This window comes from Gopherus flavomarginatus, chromosome 5 (genome assembly GCF_025201925.1).
Source record: "Gopherus flavomarginatus isolate rGopFla2 chromosome 5, rGopFla2.mat.asm, whole genome shotgun sequence".
Taxonomy (NCBI): Eukaryota; Metazoa; Chordata; order Testudines; family Testudinidae; genus Gopherus; species Gopherus flavomarginatus.
The window spans coordinates 77,572,263-77,586,399 of NC_066621.1; the positions used below are offsets into that span (position 1 = coordinate 77,572,263).

The 14,137-nt window shown below is 46.2% G+C and overlaps 2 protein-coding genes across 3 annotated transcripts in view; both read right to left on the reverse strand.

The window, feature by feature from the left end:
* ABTB2 (ankyrin repeat and BTB domain containing 2) overlaps positions 1-2,742 on the reverse strand; it is a 221,828-nt gene extending 219,086 nt beyond the window's left edge. For both annotated transcript variants that reach the window (XM_050955270.1, XM_050955269.1), the window contains exon 1: positions 1,313-2,742. In XM_050955270.1, the coding sequence (XP_050811227.1) occupies positions 1,313-2,180 (868 nt within the window). In that variant the 5' untranslated portion in view covers positions 2,181-2,742. The remainder of the gene's footprint in view (positions 1-1,312) is intronic.
* Positions 2,743-13,130: 10,388 nt separating this feature from the next.
* Positions 13,131-14,137, reverse strand: part of APIP (APAF1 interacting protein) — a 305,323-nt gene continuing 304,316 nt past the window's right edge. The window contains exon 8 of the transcript XR_007774683.1: positions 13,131-13,147. The gene's annotated coding sequence lies outside the window, so the exon portion shown is untranslated. The remainder of the gene's footprint in view (positions 13,148-14,137) is intronic.

A 14,137-nucleotide genomic window follows, 5' to 3' on the forward strand; every position in this document is an offset into this window, starting at 1 on the left:
TGGAGTGAAGGTGGTTCATGCATGTGGTGGCTGTGCTGAACAGGCTGGATCAAGCCTGGCTAAGGTGAGGAAGGGAGAAAATAAACAGTGTTCAGCAGTGTATTGCCCACAGAAATTAAGCCTTCTTCCTAGTGCTCTGAGACACTGCCTTATTGCTAATGTAAGGGGTAATGGTATGGAGGTGAGATGCTGTCTCAATTCTTTTCCTTAGTACACCTGTGCAGCACAGAGCAGGATTTGGTCCTTTGTTTAAATGCATGATATGTCATTGCTAACATTCACATGAGAACAGGATCTTTATTTCTTAAGGGTAGATCTGCTCCTTTTGCTTGTCCCTCAATCTGAAGTTATTGATGTCATAATTGTTTATGACTTCAGATGAGGACTAAGCAACTGGAACAGATGAACACAAACTCAACAGCCTTTCTTCACGGACTAATTGCTTCTCAAACATTTACATGAGACATTAGTTGCTCTTTAACATTCAGTGACACAGTTCAAAGACAAATATTGCAAGTTTCCCCGGAGAACTGTCAAAATTTATTTTAAACCTTGTATCTTTCAGTATCACAGGAAAATGTCAGTATTCTACTATTTGCTTATTTACCTGACTGCCTAAAAACTCTCTTAATCAGATTATGGGGGTAAGTATCTTAACACTAAGTTATTCTAATTAATCAAAAAACTATCCTATAATCCTCACTTTGAGCTGAGTGAAAACTGGTATAATTTACATATACATTCCATGCAATATAAGCTTTATACCAACAGATCCTAAATAATTGTTGTTGGCTCAGAAGTTGTACAGTTATTTTTGAAAAAACAACCTCATAGTTGTTTTCCTTCTATAGGCTGTATCTGGGGAAAAACATGCTTAAGATCACAAAGTTTGCCCCACACGGCTCTCAATATCATCTTTTATATGATACTGGCAAGCTCCTCAGAAAAAAGTATGAGGGTGCTTTTTTAAAATCAAAAGAAAGTTCAGAAAGTTTGTTAATGCAACTTTCCCTTATCAATACTTGAGGTACACATACACTCATTCTCTCTTAGTAATGCTAATAAGCTCAGAGTGCAACTGGTAGGAAGTTAATGGCAGTCTCAAATGCCTTTATTTTGTTGATAACAAAGGGCCTGTTTTTCCACTGCTGTTGCACGGTAAACAGTGACTGCAATATCCTCACATTCTGATTTGGTAGTGTTTTGTATCTATTTTTTACAGGTGCAAAGCAGCCGAAAATCAGGCCTATGTCTATCACAGTAGTATCTGCATAACAATCTTTATAGTAACAGTTGCATAACTTGGACTTACCATTAGCATTTTTCCCACAGATGAGATGCTCGTAAGGCTGCAGTACTCCCCAAAGTTCAGCATCATTGTTGATGACCATCTCAAGGATTTCAGAGGAGATCTCCCCCCCTCCTCCTCCATCTGGGCTCTGACTCGCTAGAACCCTGCCTTTGATTTCTTCCACTAGATTCTCCATACAAGATGTCAAAGAGATAGCTGCATACTCATGAATCCTTACTGAGATCCTAGTGTCCACCATCCACCTGAAAAACCTCCCCACTGAGAAGGTGAGGCCACATCGGGAGGATTTGCCTTTCCTCAATCCATCTCCTGCACTCATGCTGTACAGGGAAAGAGCCTTGACAGTAGCTAGGACACAGCTTTCTGACAATGACCAGCTCTGGATGAGCTTGATGGCACTTTGGACCTCAAATCTAGTGCATTTGGAATGCATCACACTCAGACGTTGGGCCTCCCTGGAGATCCTGATCAGGGCTCTCCTAAGTAGCTGAGAGAGTCTCCTGACAGCTTCCTGAGAAAAGTTTCTGGTATTTCCTTCCCCCTTTCCTTTTCTGAGTATTTTCCCAATGTCTTCATCGGTCCAAGGGAATTCCTCTAGATCTGGCAGTTTAGGACACTTGGAAAAGATGTCTGCAACTTCGGGGTCTTCTGGCAGAACAGTGTTCACTGTATCCCAGCTGTTATTCCTACTATTCATGGAGCCTGAATAGTACCACCAGTTGCCCCTGTGCTGCGATGATGTGAAGGCTTGGGAGTTGGACTTAGAGGAAGAGAGACTAAGGGATCTGCAGGAATCCCCTGCCCCATAACCAGAGTCCAAGGTTAAATCCTCCAGGGTCTTCAGAGTAGAGCTGTATATCCCAGCCATAGGAAAGACTTGTGATCCAGCCCCTTAGAGGCACAGAAAGGTGAAGACGATGAAACTAGATCCCTGCTGCAGTTAGTGAACCAGAGAGGCTGGCACCACAAAGAGAACGGCTGGGCAGCTTAAAACATTGCGGAGGAGAAGCAAGTTCACACTTCAGCTTCAGAGGCTCCTTCAGGCTCTGCTGGGTGCCAGCTGACTCCATTCCACAGGCAGGCTGAGATCATTCATTTTCCGTCTGGAGCAAGGATGGAAAGTACGGGGAGGGAGGGGGAAGTGTCAGTATCAAATACTCCCCAACGTGCCAAAGGAGTCTCCTCCTAAGGCAGGTCACTTCAGAGCCTCCAGACAAGGCCAACCCCCCCACCTCCCGCGAGCCGGGTGGTTCTGAAGGCAGAGAAGTGCTGAGCAGGCAGGGAAAGGACGGATCCGAAGACTAGCCCAGAGAATCCTTCTCCAAATCGCTACCCAGAGCAAAGGTCCAGCCCATCAAGGCAGCGCGGCAGCAGGAGAGCCCAAGAGCAGCCCGGGGAGCTGCAGACTCTGCTCCAGCTGGGGCTCCAGACACTTGCAGAAGCTTTGAGTAAACTCCTCTGTTGGGCACCCAGTGTGCAGATGGCATGCAAATAACCTGGGGAAAACACCAATCAGCGGCTCCGGAGGCGGCTGAGGCAGCCAGTGAAATCCGAGCTGAGCGGCCCGTATGTAAAACGGAGGCAGGAAGAGGGTCCACGGGGAGGAGAAAGCCGGGGTGGGGGAAATGGTGGATTTCCAAACTCAACGCGTTTGGGTCAATTTGCAAAACTCCGCGGAGTAGCCGCCTTTGGGCGACCCCCGTCTCCCTTTGCACACCGTGGAGGCGACCGGAGCGACTTGTGCACCGCGGGGGGCTCTGCGCTCGCTCAGCCCCGGGCAGCGGGCTGCTCTCGGAGCACAGACGGGTATGCGAGAATGAAGCGGGTGGGGGAGTGGATGTAGGACAACGCGATCACCTGTGGGCAATGAAGGTGCATCTTTCCCCTCGCTCCCTCCCTCCACACCATCCCGAGTGCTCTCTGCCTGCAGGAGACCATCAGAAACAGGGGGGTTCACTCTGATTTTTCACTGGCGATTTCTTTTTCCTCTGCCGCTGGACAATGAAAACTGTCCAAAGTGAAGATCCCAGCTTCTGAGTGAAAGAGCAAACACGTGCCCCTGAAAGCAGTGATTGGACTGGACTCTCATTTCATTCAGACGCATAATTTATACACAGAGCTGTACGAACAGGCGATTCATTTACCTGTCTCCTCCTTCCCGGGCGTAGAAAATGAATAGGTGGATTGTAAGCGTGTACCATGTAGCCACTATGCCGGCTCCTGAAAGAGGGCTTTGTGTGTTAGTTTACACAGTTTTGACTTTGAACCATGTCTCGTTTGTTTCTTTCCCTCACTCCAAAGTAATGGTCTTATTTCCCTCTCTAGTTTGTTTATATATATAAAATTGTTGCACTTTTTATTTACTTGATGCAACAGCGTCACCTTCCGGTAAGAAAATCAATTCAGGCCTGCTTGCTTACTTACAAGTGTTCAGGGCTTTAATTTTTAAATGGTACTATCCGGTTGAAAAGAATATATTAAAAAAACAAATATCTTTGCTTCTGCCATGCAGTTCTCCCATTCTTAAAACTGAAAGACGTATACATCTGTTTTACTTTCTAATTTACTTCTCATTATATATACTGGCTTTTTGCAAAGTAAACAAACCAAAACCATTATACCAGCCAAAAACTACAATACATGTCTATGTCTAGACTGTAAAAAAAACTTCAAGAAAAACATCTATCTTTTGCATATCATACAGCATTGATAGCATTAGCACTAAACAACAGAGATGAGTTAATGAAAATAAGCTAGTCTGTTTTCTGTCTCTAGTCAATTAGTTTCTTGTCATTAATGCTGATGCACTAGCTTAGAGTTAGAATGATTTGTTTGTTTGTGTTGCTTATTTGTTTTAAGAGTGCTGTTTCTAATTCACTTTTGTTTAGTTTAATGGAAACATTACTATTGGTCTTATTCTCTCATAGACAACTCTTTTCTTCAGATTTGTAAATTTCACAAGACCTCTATGGCCACTTCTTTCTCTCCAGATTTATATTTGGTATTTAAAACTTCCTGCCGCAGGTTTTAATTTCAGTTACTTTGGTCGTTAGTTTAAACCAGGAGTCAGCAACCTCTGGCATGCAGCTCACCAGGGTAAGCACCCTGGCGGGCCGGGCCAGTTTGTTTACCTGCCACATCAGCAGGTTCGGCCGATCGTGACTCTCAGTGGCTGCGGTTCACCGTCCCAGGCCACTGGAGGTGGCGGGAAGCCGCAGCCAGGACATCTCTCACCCACGCCACTTCCCACTGCCCCCATTGGCCTGGGACGGTGAACTGCAGCCAATGGGAGCCGCGGTCTACTGAATCTGCTGACTCAGCAGGTAAACAAACTGGCCCGACCTGCCAAGGTGCTTACCGTGGCAAGCTGCATGCCAGAGGTTGCCGACCCCTAGTTTAAATAATTAGCTCTGTTTTGCTGCATGAAAATCAGTCCAAACAAGCCAGCAGTTCTGCATATCTTCAGTAGATGGCACCCTTTATCATTCTCTGAAAATCACACATCATTCAGGAGGAGTTATTTAAGTTATGTTGGCACAAGAACAACTGGACATAAGCTGCTCATCAACAAGTTCAGGCTTGAAATTAGGTGAAGGTTTCTAACCATCAGAGTGAAGTTCTGGAACAGCCTCCCACTTGGAGCAGTGGGGGCCAAAAACCTAGTTGGTTTCAAGACTGTGCATGATAAGTTCATGGAGGGGATGATATGATGATTGCCTACAATGGCATGTGGCCCGTCTGTGACTGTTAGTAGCAAATATGTCCCTGAGGTGGGACACTAGATGGGGAGGGCTCTGAGTGAATTCTTTCCCAGTTGTCTTGGTGGTGGGTTATGCTGACATGCTCAGGGTCTAATTACCATATTTGGGGTCAGGAAGGAATTTCCCCTCAGATCAGATTGGTGGGGGGGGTCACCTGGGGGTTTACCCTTTGGCAGCATCAGCTACATGGAGCATGGGTCACTTGCACAAATCACTGTTGCAAATGGTGAATCCTCTGTAACTTGAAGTCTTCAAATCATGATTTGAAGACTTCAGTAACTCAGCCAGAGGTTATAGGTCTATTACAGGAGTCAGTGTGTGAGGTTCTGTGGCCTTTGACATGCAGGAGGTCAGACTAGATTATCATGATGGTCCCTTCTGGCCTTAAAGTCTGAGTCTATTTACCGTGTTAAAGTAGCAACTTTCCTTTCTTCATATTTCAGCACACTTGTTTTCACAGGTGACACATAGGGCAGGGGAGACTCATGCTCTCCTTCTCCTCTCCCCCTGTTGAGGTGGGTGTGCTCCCAGGTGGTGCTCTTAACTACAGCACAGCATTAGCATGGAATGTGAGTTCTACAGAGGAGAGGTGCCCCTTGGGCAAGGAGTCTGTATTTTGTTTACAAACAGAGGCAGAGTGATTAGGATAAGAATGGGCTGGTAAATAAATTAAGGATCTGGATGATTAGATGAGTCTGTAATACAGGAATCCCTCTGCAGGGGGTGGGGGTTATTGAAGAGAGAACATGGGACTCAGAAGAAATACATCCAAGCCTTCTTAGCCAAGGTGATATTCAGAAAAGAGGGAGATTTGGGGGCATAGGTGAAAAGGAGCCAAAACCGAGGGAAGGGATAGCAATGGTATAGAGAGGTTCCCACTCTTCTTGTGGTACTTATGTGGCCCCATCACCATAGTATCTGAGTGCCTCACAATGTTTAACCTATTTCTCCTCACAGCCCCTCTGTGAGATAGAACAGTGTTGTTATCTCCATTGTAGAGATGGGGCACTGAGGCACTCACAGAATGAAGGCCAGATATGAGGTATGAGATTTTCAAAAGTGCCTGGAAGGTTAGGTGCTTTTTGACCCCACTAGATGCCTAGTTGCATCTTTGGGTGCCTAAAAGGCTTTGAAACTGTTCCTAAGGCACTAGCCTGAGGTCATACAAGAAGTCCATGTGGGGAGTAGAACCCAGGTCTCTCAGGACTAGCTCCCTTTCCACTGAACTAACCTATCTCTCTGCTGCAAAAAACAGAGCACTCTAATAGATGGGAGGAAAACCAAGAAGGCCAGTTTTCTGAGACTCCAGGAAATGGTCCCAGGTGGTTGGGAAGGATGTCATGGTTGATAGCATAAAAAGCAGCACAGAGGTCAGGAAGGATGAAGAAAGAAAAGTAGAGAATGAGAGTCAGCTAGAGGAGATCACTTAACTCCCAAGGGGTGGCAGATTCTGCCCCATGCTGCTGTGCAATTTTACATGTTAACTGAAAAACATTTTGTTTTGAGTTTGAGAAAAGGAAGGAATGAGAGTGTCATATGAACATCAGATGTGTTTTTATGATTCAAATTCTTAGGGTTTCAGCTGTATCCGGGACAATTCCAGAACAAAGAACAGAAACTGCATCCAGAGAGTTCATAGATTTGTATTATGCCCTAGACACCATCTATGTACTCAGCACTGTTCTGAATATGCCAGAAAATATAGTCCCTGAGCCAATGTGTAGCCCTGGATAAGATGGCTCAGATATTTAAGTGTGAAGTGTAGAATTACTGAGCACATGTTAATATCTGTGAGTGAAGGTGCTGATGGCAACAGAAATTTTACCTATTTAAGGACTGGAAGATTTGAACCTACAACTTCCTTTCAAGAAGAAAAGCTGCCCAGAGCTCCTGTGCCTGTTTGTTTTCCTTTCCTGCCTGCACTGGCCCTGATATACTTCAGAAGTCTCAATTTTTTTCTCAACCTTAAAATGTGGAATTTTCTTGGTGTTTGGTTTTAAATATTCTCTTGTGAGAACTGCAACTCAGGGTATGTCTACGGGATTATACTGATTTTACAGAAATCGGTTTTTTAAAACAGATTGTATAAAATCGAGTGCACGCGGCCAGACTAAGCACATTAATTCGGTGGTGTGCGTCCATGTACTGAGGCTGGCGTCGTTTTCCGGAGCATTGCACTGTGGGTAGCTATCCCATAGTTCCCGCAGTCTCCCCCGCCCTAGGAATTCTGGGTTGAGATCCCAGTGCCTGAGGGGGCAAAAAACATTGTCGCGGGTGATTCTGGGTACCGCATCACCCCTCCCTCCGTGAAAGCAGCAGACAACCGTTTCACGCCTTTTTTTTCCTGGGTGAACTGTGCAAACGCCATAGCACAGCAAGCATGGACCCTGCTGAGCTCAAGACAGCAATCATGGACATTGTAAACATCTCGCGCATTCTCGTGCAGTCTATGTTGAACCAGGACCTGCAAAACCAGGCGAGGAGGTGGCGGCTATGGCAGAGTGGTGACAGGAGTGATGAAGACATGGACACAGAATTCTCTCAAACCGTGGGCCCCTCCGCTTTGGAGATCCTGCTGGTAATGGGGCAGGTTCTAGCCATTGAACACCGATTTTGGGCCCGGGAAACAAGCACAGACTGGTGGGACCGCGTAGTTTTGCAGGTTTGGGACGATTCCCAGTGGCTGCGAAACTTTCACATGCGTAAGGGCACTTTCACGGAACTTTGTGATTTGCTTTCCCCTGCCCTGAAACGCCAGAATACCAAGATGAGAGCAGCTCTCATGGTTGAGAAGTGACTGGCAATAGCCCTCTGGAAGCTTGCAACGCCAGACAGCTACCGGTCAGTCAGGAATCAATTTGGAGTGGGAAAATCTACTGTGGGGGCTGCTGTGTTGCAAGTAGCCAAAGCAATCATTAAGCTGCTGCTACGAAAGGTTGTGACTCTGGGAAACGTGCAGGTCATAGTGGATGGTTTTGCTGCAATGGGATTTCCTAACTGTGGTGGGGCAATAGATGGAACCCATATCCCTATCTTGGCACCGGAGCACCAGGGCACCCAGTACGTAAACTGCAAGGGGTACTTTTCAATGGTGCTGCAAGCACTGGTGGATCACAAGGGACGTTTCACCAACATCCACGTGGGATGGCCGGGAAGGGTTTATGACGCTCGCATCTTCAGGAACACTACTCTGTTTAAATGGCTGTAGCAAGGGAATTACTTCCCAGACCAGAAAATAACAGTTGGGGATGTTGAAATGCCTGTAGTTATCCTGGGGGACCCAGCCTACCCTTTGATGCCATGGCTTATGAAGCCATACGCAGGCAGCCTGGACAGTAGTCAGGAGTTGTTCAACTACAGGCTGAGAAAGTGCAGAATGGTGGTAGAATGTGCATTTGGCCGTTTAAAGGCACGCTGGCGCACATTACTGACTCGCTCAGACCTCAGCCAAACCAATGTCCCCTTTGTTATTGCTGCTTGCTGTGTGCTCCACAATCTTTGTGAGAGTAAGGAGGAGACCTTTATGCAGGGTGGGAGGCTGAGGCAAATCACCTGGCCGCTGATTACGCGCAGCCAGACACCAGGGCGATTAGAAGAGCACACCAGGAAGTGGTGCGCCTCAGAGAAGCTTTAAAAACGAGTTTCATCATGGGCCAGGGTACGGTGTGACTGCTGTGTTTGTTTCCCCTTGATGAATTTCTTTCCCCCCCCCCCCCGATTGACTCATTCCCTGTAAACAACCCACCCTCCCCCTTAGATTACAGCTTGCTTAAGGAAATAAAGTCACTATTGTTTAAAAATCATATATTCTTTATTAAGTCATTATAAAAAAAAGGAGAGAACTGACAAGGTAGCCTGGGTGTGGTTTGGGAGGAGGATAGGAGGGAAGAAAAAGGCCACTAAAAAAATTTCAAAGTAATGACAGCCTTTTGGTTGGGCTGTCCATGGGGATGGAGTGGGCGGGTGCACGGAGCTTCCCCCCTCACGTTCTTACACGTCTGGGTGAGGAGGATGTGGAACATGAGGGGTGAGGGTGGTTACACAGGGGCTGCAGCGGTGCTCTGTGATCCTGCTGCTGTTCCTGAAGTTCCACCAGACGCTGGAGCATGTCAGTTTGATCACGCAGCAGCCCCAGAGTTGCATCCCGCCACTGCTGATCTTCCTGCCTACGCCTCTGATCTTCCTGCCGCCACCTCTCATCTCAAGCATCCCTCCTGTCCTCACGTGCACTGGCATCTTTCCTGTAATTTGATACCACGTCCTTCCACTCATTCAGATGAGCTCTTTCATTGTGGGTCACTTCCATGATTTCCGAGAACATTTCGTCTCCCGTCTTTTTTTTTTTTCCGCTGCCTTATCTGAGAGAGCCTTCGGGATGGAGTAATGAGGCTTGAAAAATTTGCAGCTGCATAAGGGAGGGAAAGAAGGGAGAGAAGTATTTAAAAAGATACAGTTTACAGAATAATGCCTATACTCTTTCACAGTGAACAACACTATTCACCTTACATAGCACATGCGATTTGATTACAAGGTCACATTTTGCAGCCTGCGGCTCTGGTGTTAGAGATCTCACAGACGCAGGTCCAGGCAGCAGAATTTAGCTTGTATGCGGCCATGGTAAGCCATTGTCTTCTGCAGCCTTCATATATCCAGCACCCTCCTTTATCAAATAGCAAGCAAAGCCCGTTCAGTGCTGCTTATTTCCTGTTTTCTGCTGCTGCAAGTTACTACCCCACCCCCCCGCATCCAATTCTCTGGGATGATTGCTTTGCTTTACCCCTCCTCCCACTGCATGGCTGGTATCATGGAAGATCACTGCTAAACACTCCCCTTCCTGCCCCCACCCCCCCACGTGGCTGGTAGCAGGGAAGATCCCTGCTACCCAAATGCAAAAAAGCTCAGCACCAATCACCCGCCCCGCTTCCCCCTGCTTGGCTACCTGCAAGGAAGGATTTCTTTTATGCAACAGGCAAACTGCCCAGTAGGAATGGCCATCTCTGTCCCCTTAATTAACTTCTGGAAATTCAACCAGGTTACCATGGACAATATCACTGTCCTGAGGATAACACAGCGAGATAAAGAACGGATGTTGCTTGAATGTCAGCAAACACCGGGACCATACGCAGCTAGGCTTTGTCATGCAATGATACCAGATTACTTGCTACATGCATGGCGTGGTCAAGTGTCCAAATATGGAGGACGGAATAAGGCTGCCCTGCCCAGAAACCTTCTGCAAAGGCTTTTGGAGTACCTCCAGGAGAGCTTCATGGAGATGTCCCTGGAGGATTTTCGCTCCATCCCCAGACATGTTAACAGACTTTTCCAGTAACTGTACTGGCTGCGAATGCATCCCAAGTCCTCAGGGCAAATTAATCATTAAAAAACGCTTGCTTTTAAACCATGTTTTAGATTGACAAAGGTACACTCACCAGAGGTCCCTTCCATGGCTTCATTGTGTGGGATAGTGGCTTGAGAGGGCTGGGAGGGTAATTCCGTCAGGGTGAGAAAAAGCTCCTGGCTGTTGGAGAGAACAGAGTGCTGTGTGCTCTATGCAAGCTCGTCCTCCTCTTCCTCCTCCTCATAATCCCCAGCCATGGCTGAGATTACCACCCCCACCTCCGAATCCACAGACAGGGGTGGGGTAGTGGTGGCAGACCCCCCGAGAATTGCATGCAGCTCAGCATAGAAGCGGCATGTTTTCGACCCTGCCCCGGACCTTCCGTTTGCTTCTTTGGTTTTCTGGTAGGCTTGTCTGAGCTCCGTAACTTTCACACAGCACTGTACTGAGTCCCTGGTGTGGCCTCTCTGCATCATGGCCTTGGAAATTTTTTCAAATGTTTTTTCATTTTGTCTTTTGGAACGGAGTTCTGTTAGCACAGAATCCTCTCCCCATACCGCGATCACATCCAGTACCTCCTGTGCAGTCCATACTGGAGCTCTTTTTTGAGTCTCGGGAGACTGCATTGTTACCTGTGCTGGTGAGCTCTCCACGCTGGCCAAACAGGAAATGAAATTCAAAAGTTTGCGGGGCTTTTCCTGTCTACCTGGCCAGTGCATCCAAGTTCAGATTGCTTTCCAGAGCAGTCACAATGGTGCTCTGTGGGATACCGCCCGGAGGCCAATACCGTCGATTTGCGGCCACACTAACCCTAATTCGACATGGTAATACCGATTTCAGCGCTACTCCTCTCGTCGGGGAGGAGTACAGAAACCGGTTTAAAGAGCCCTTTATATTGATATAAAGGGCCTCATTGTGTGGAGGGGTGCAGGGTTAAATCGGTTTAATGGTGCTAAATTCGGTTTAAACGCATAGTGTAGACCAGGCCTAAGTCACTGTAGTGCTTTGTTTAAGAGCCTTCTGGAAAGTAATTAGCCTTTAAACAGACATGTAAGCAGTGTTGCCACTCTAATGATTTTTCTCATGAGTCTCATGATAATTATTGTTTTCCTTAAAGCCCAGCTCCTGGAGTCAAGTGGATATGTGATGATTTCAGCCTTCATTCTTAAAGAAAAAGTCAGTTTCTAGTCCTCATGGCTTATAGAGAAAGCTTCAACATGTGACCCCAGTGCATCCTAATGGCTCAAAAAGCAAAAGGTAAATAAAAAGAACTCCAAATCTATTATTTTTACATAATTTTACATAATCCCAAGAACCTCTAGAGTTTTCAGGTACCTAAGTAGCCCCTGGAATGACAGTTAAAGAGGCGGGGCAGCATGTGAAGATTCCAGAAGAACACATTCCCACTACGCTCAGTGCTAGCAGCCAACTTTATTTACTGTAGTCATCAGTGACCTACCAAACGCCATCTCCAGGTAGTTCATGTATGCCGATGATATTTGCTTGGCTGCAATGAACTGTGACTTCCAAAACATTGAAGAGGACCCGCACAGTGATATGGCTGCCATAGGTGACTATTGCAAGAAATGGAGACTGAAAACAAGTACATCAAAGATTGTGTCAACATGCTTCCACTTACAGTTGCTCAGAGCCAACTTGAGCTTAACATCTTGGGCAATGCTCAGTAGTTGGTACATGATTCAAAACCAGGGTCACCCTAGATCGTGCTCACACACATACAAATACCATCTCACTAAAGTAGCTCAAAAGAATAAGAGCAGAAATTATCTTCTGAAGAAACTAGTAAGGTCCACCTTGGGAGCCAAGGCACAAACACTATTTAGTTCAGAGCTCACTCTGTTACTCATTTGATGAATACTGTGCTCTAGTTTGGTCAAACTCTCCACACACTGGACTAGTAGACACACAGCTTTATCATACCATGAGAGTTATCCCAGGCACACTGAAGCCAACAAAACTTGTAAGGTTACCAGTCCTAGCCAATATTCCTCCTCCTAACATCCAGCATCAGAATGCAGACAACAAACAGACCATCAAGGACAGGAACTAGCATATTTGCCACTGTTCAGGAGTATACGGGATGCACCTCACCACTAACTGCATAGCAGACATCCTACTGGATAGTGCTGCGCAGTCCATCCAGCTGATAACATTATCAGCTCATTGTGGTGGACAGAACAGGAGAGAACTTTTGCCACTACCAGGGAACGCCTACATCATCACAAGGCTGGATTAATGGCTATCTGGCTTCGGGCTCCCATTCTGCCATTTGAGCCAGTTTAACATGTTCGGGGTGGAGTGATTCACTGTGCCAAGACTGATCATGCCTGGGGCATCCAGGACAGCTCAGAGTGCATCTCTGGGGCTAGAGAGGATGCTGCACACATGCTGGATGGTTGTTCTTTTTGTGCTGGGCTCCCTAGAGGTCTTCCTTGACTAACCACTGCTGACTCTTAGGCCATTCACTGGCTCAAGTCCATTACATTGTTTCCCCACCCCTCCAAACCTTGCTGGGCTTATCTTGCGCAATCACTAGTACATAATCTGGAATTGCAGCATGCTTGTTGATGCCTTAGACAATCAATAAACGTTTAATAATAATACTGTTTAATAATACTATTAAATATGTTTAATAATAACAATACTGTGCATCACCCTTCCCTTCAGGCAAACTACAATTCATTTAAAACAAACAATGAGGAGTACTTGCGGCACCTTAGAGACTAACAAATTTATTTGGGCATAAGCTTTCGTGGGCTAACACCCACTTCATCAGATGCATGGAGAGGAAAATACAGTAGGCAGGTATAAATATACAGTACATGAAAAGCTGGGAGTTGCCTTACCAAGTGGGGGGTCAGTGCTAATGAGACAATTCAATTAAGGTGGAAGTGGGCTATTCTCAACAGTAGAATACTAAGGGAGGAAAAATCACTTTTGTAATGGTAATAAGGCCAATGTAATCAGGATGGCCCATTTCAAACAGTTGACAAGAAGTGGGTTTTAGCCCACGAAAGCTTGTGCCCAAATAAATTTGTTAGTCTCTGTGGGTATGTCTACACTACCTGCTGGATCAGTGGGCAGTGATCAATCCAGTGGCGGTCAATTTATCGCATCTGGTCTAGACATGATAAATTGACCCCTGAGCGCTCTCCTGTCAACTTCTGTACTCCACAGCTGTGAGAGGCTCAGGCAGAGTCGATGGGGGAGTGGCAGCAGTCAACTCACCACAGTGAAGACACCTCGGTGAGTAGGTCTAAGTACGTCGACTTCAGCTACATTATTCACATAGCTGAAGTTGTGTAACTTAGACTGATTTCCCTCCCCCCCGCCCTCACTGTATACCAGGCCTGTGTAAGATGCCACAAGTACTCCTCGTTGTTTTTGCTGATACAGACTAACACGGCTACCAGTCTGAAACCTGTCACCATTCAAGGCACTGAATTTAGCTGTATGAAGTAGAAATCCTTCAACTTCATGAAAAAACTTGTGCAGATACAGACAGACATCATCTTCCTTTCCAAATGCAAACAGATGGACATCATACCAAAAGAACTGAAAGTAAAAAATCCATTACAATCAACATACACAGACTATGCTGAGAGATTGTGCCACATGCTCTCAAAGAAACTGCGGAACCACCTGATCAACATCCTGTTACGTATAGAGAAGTAAGAAATGTTGGTACTATTTAATATATTTAAT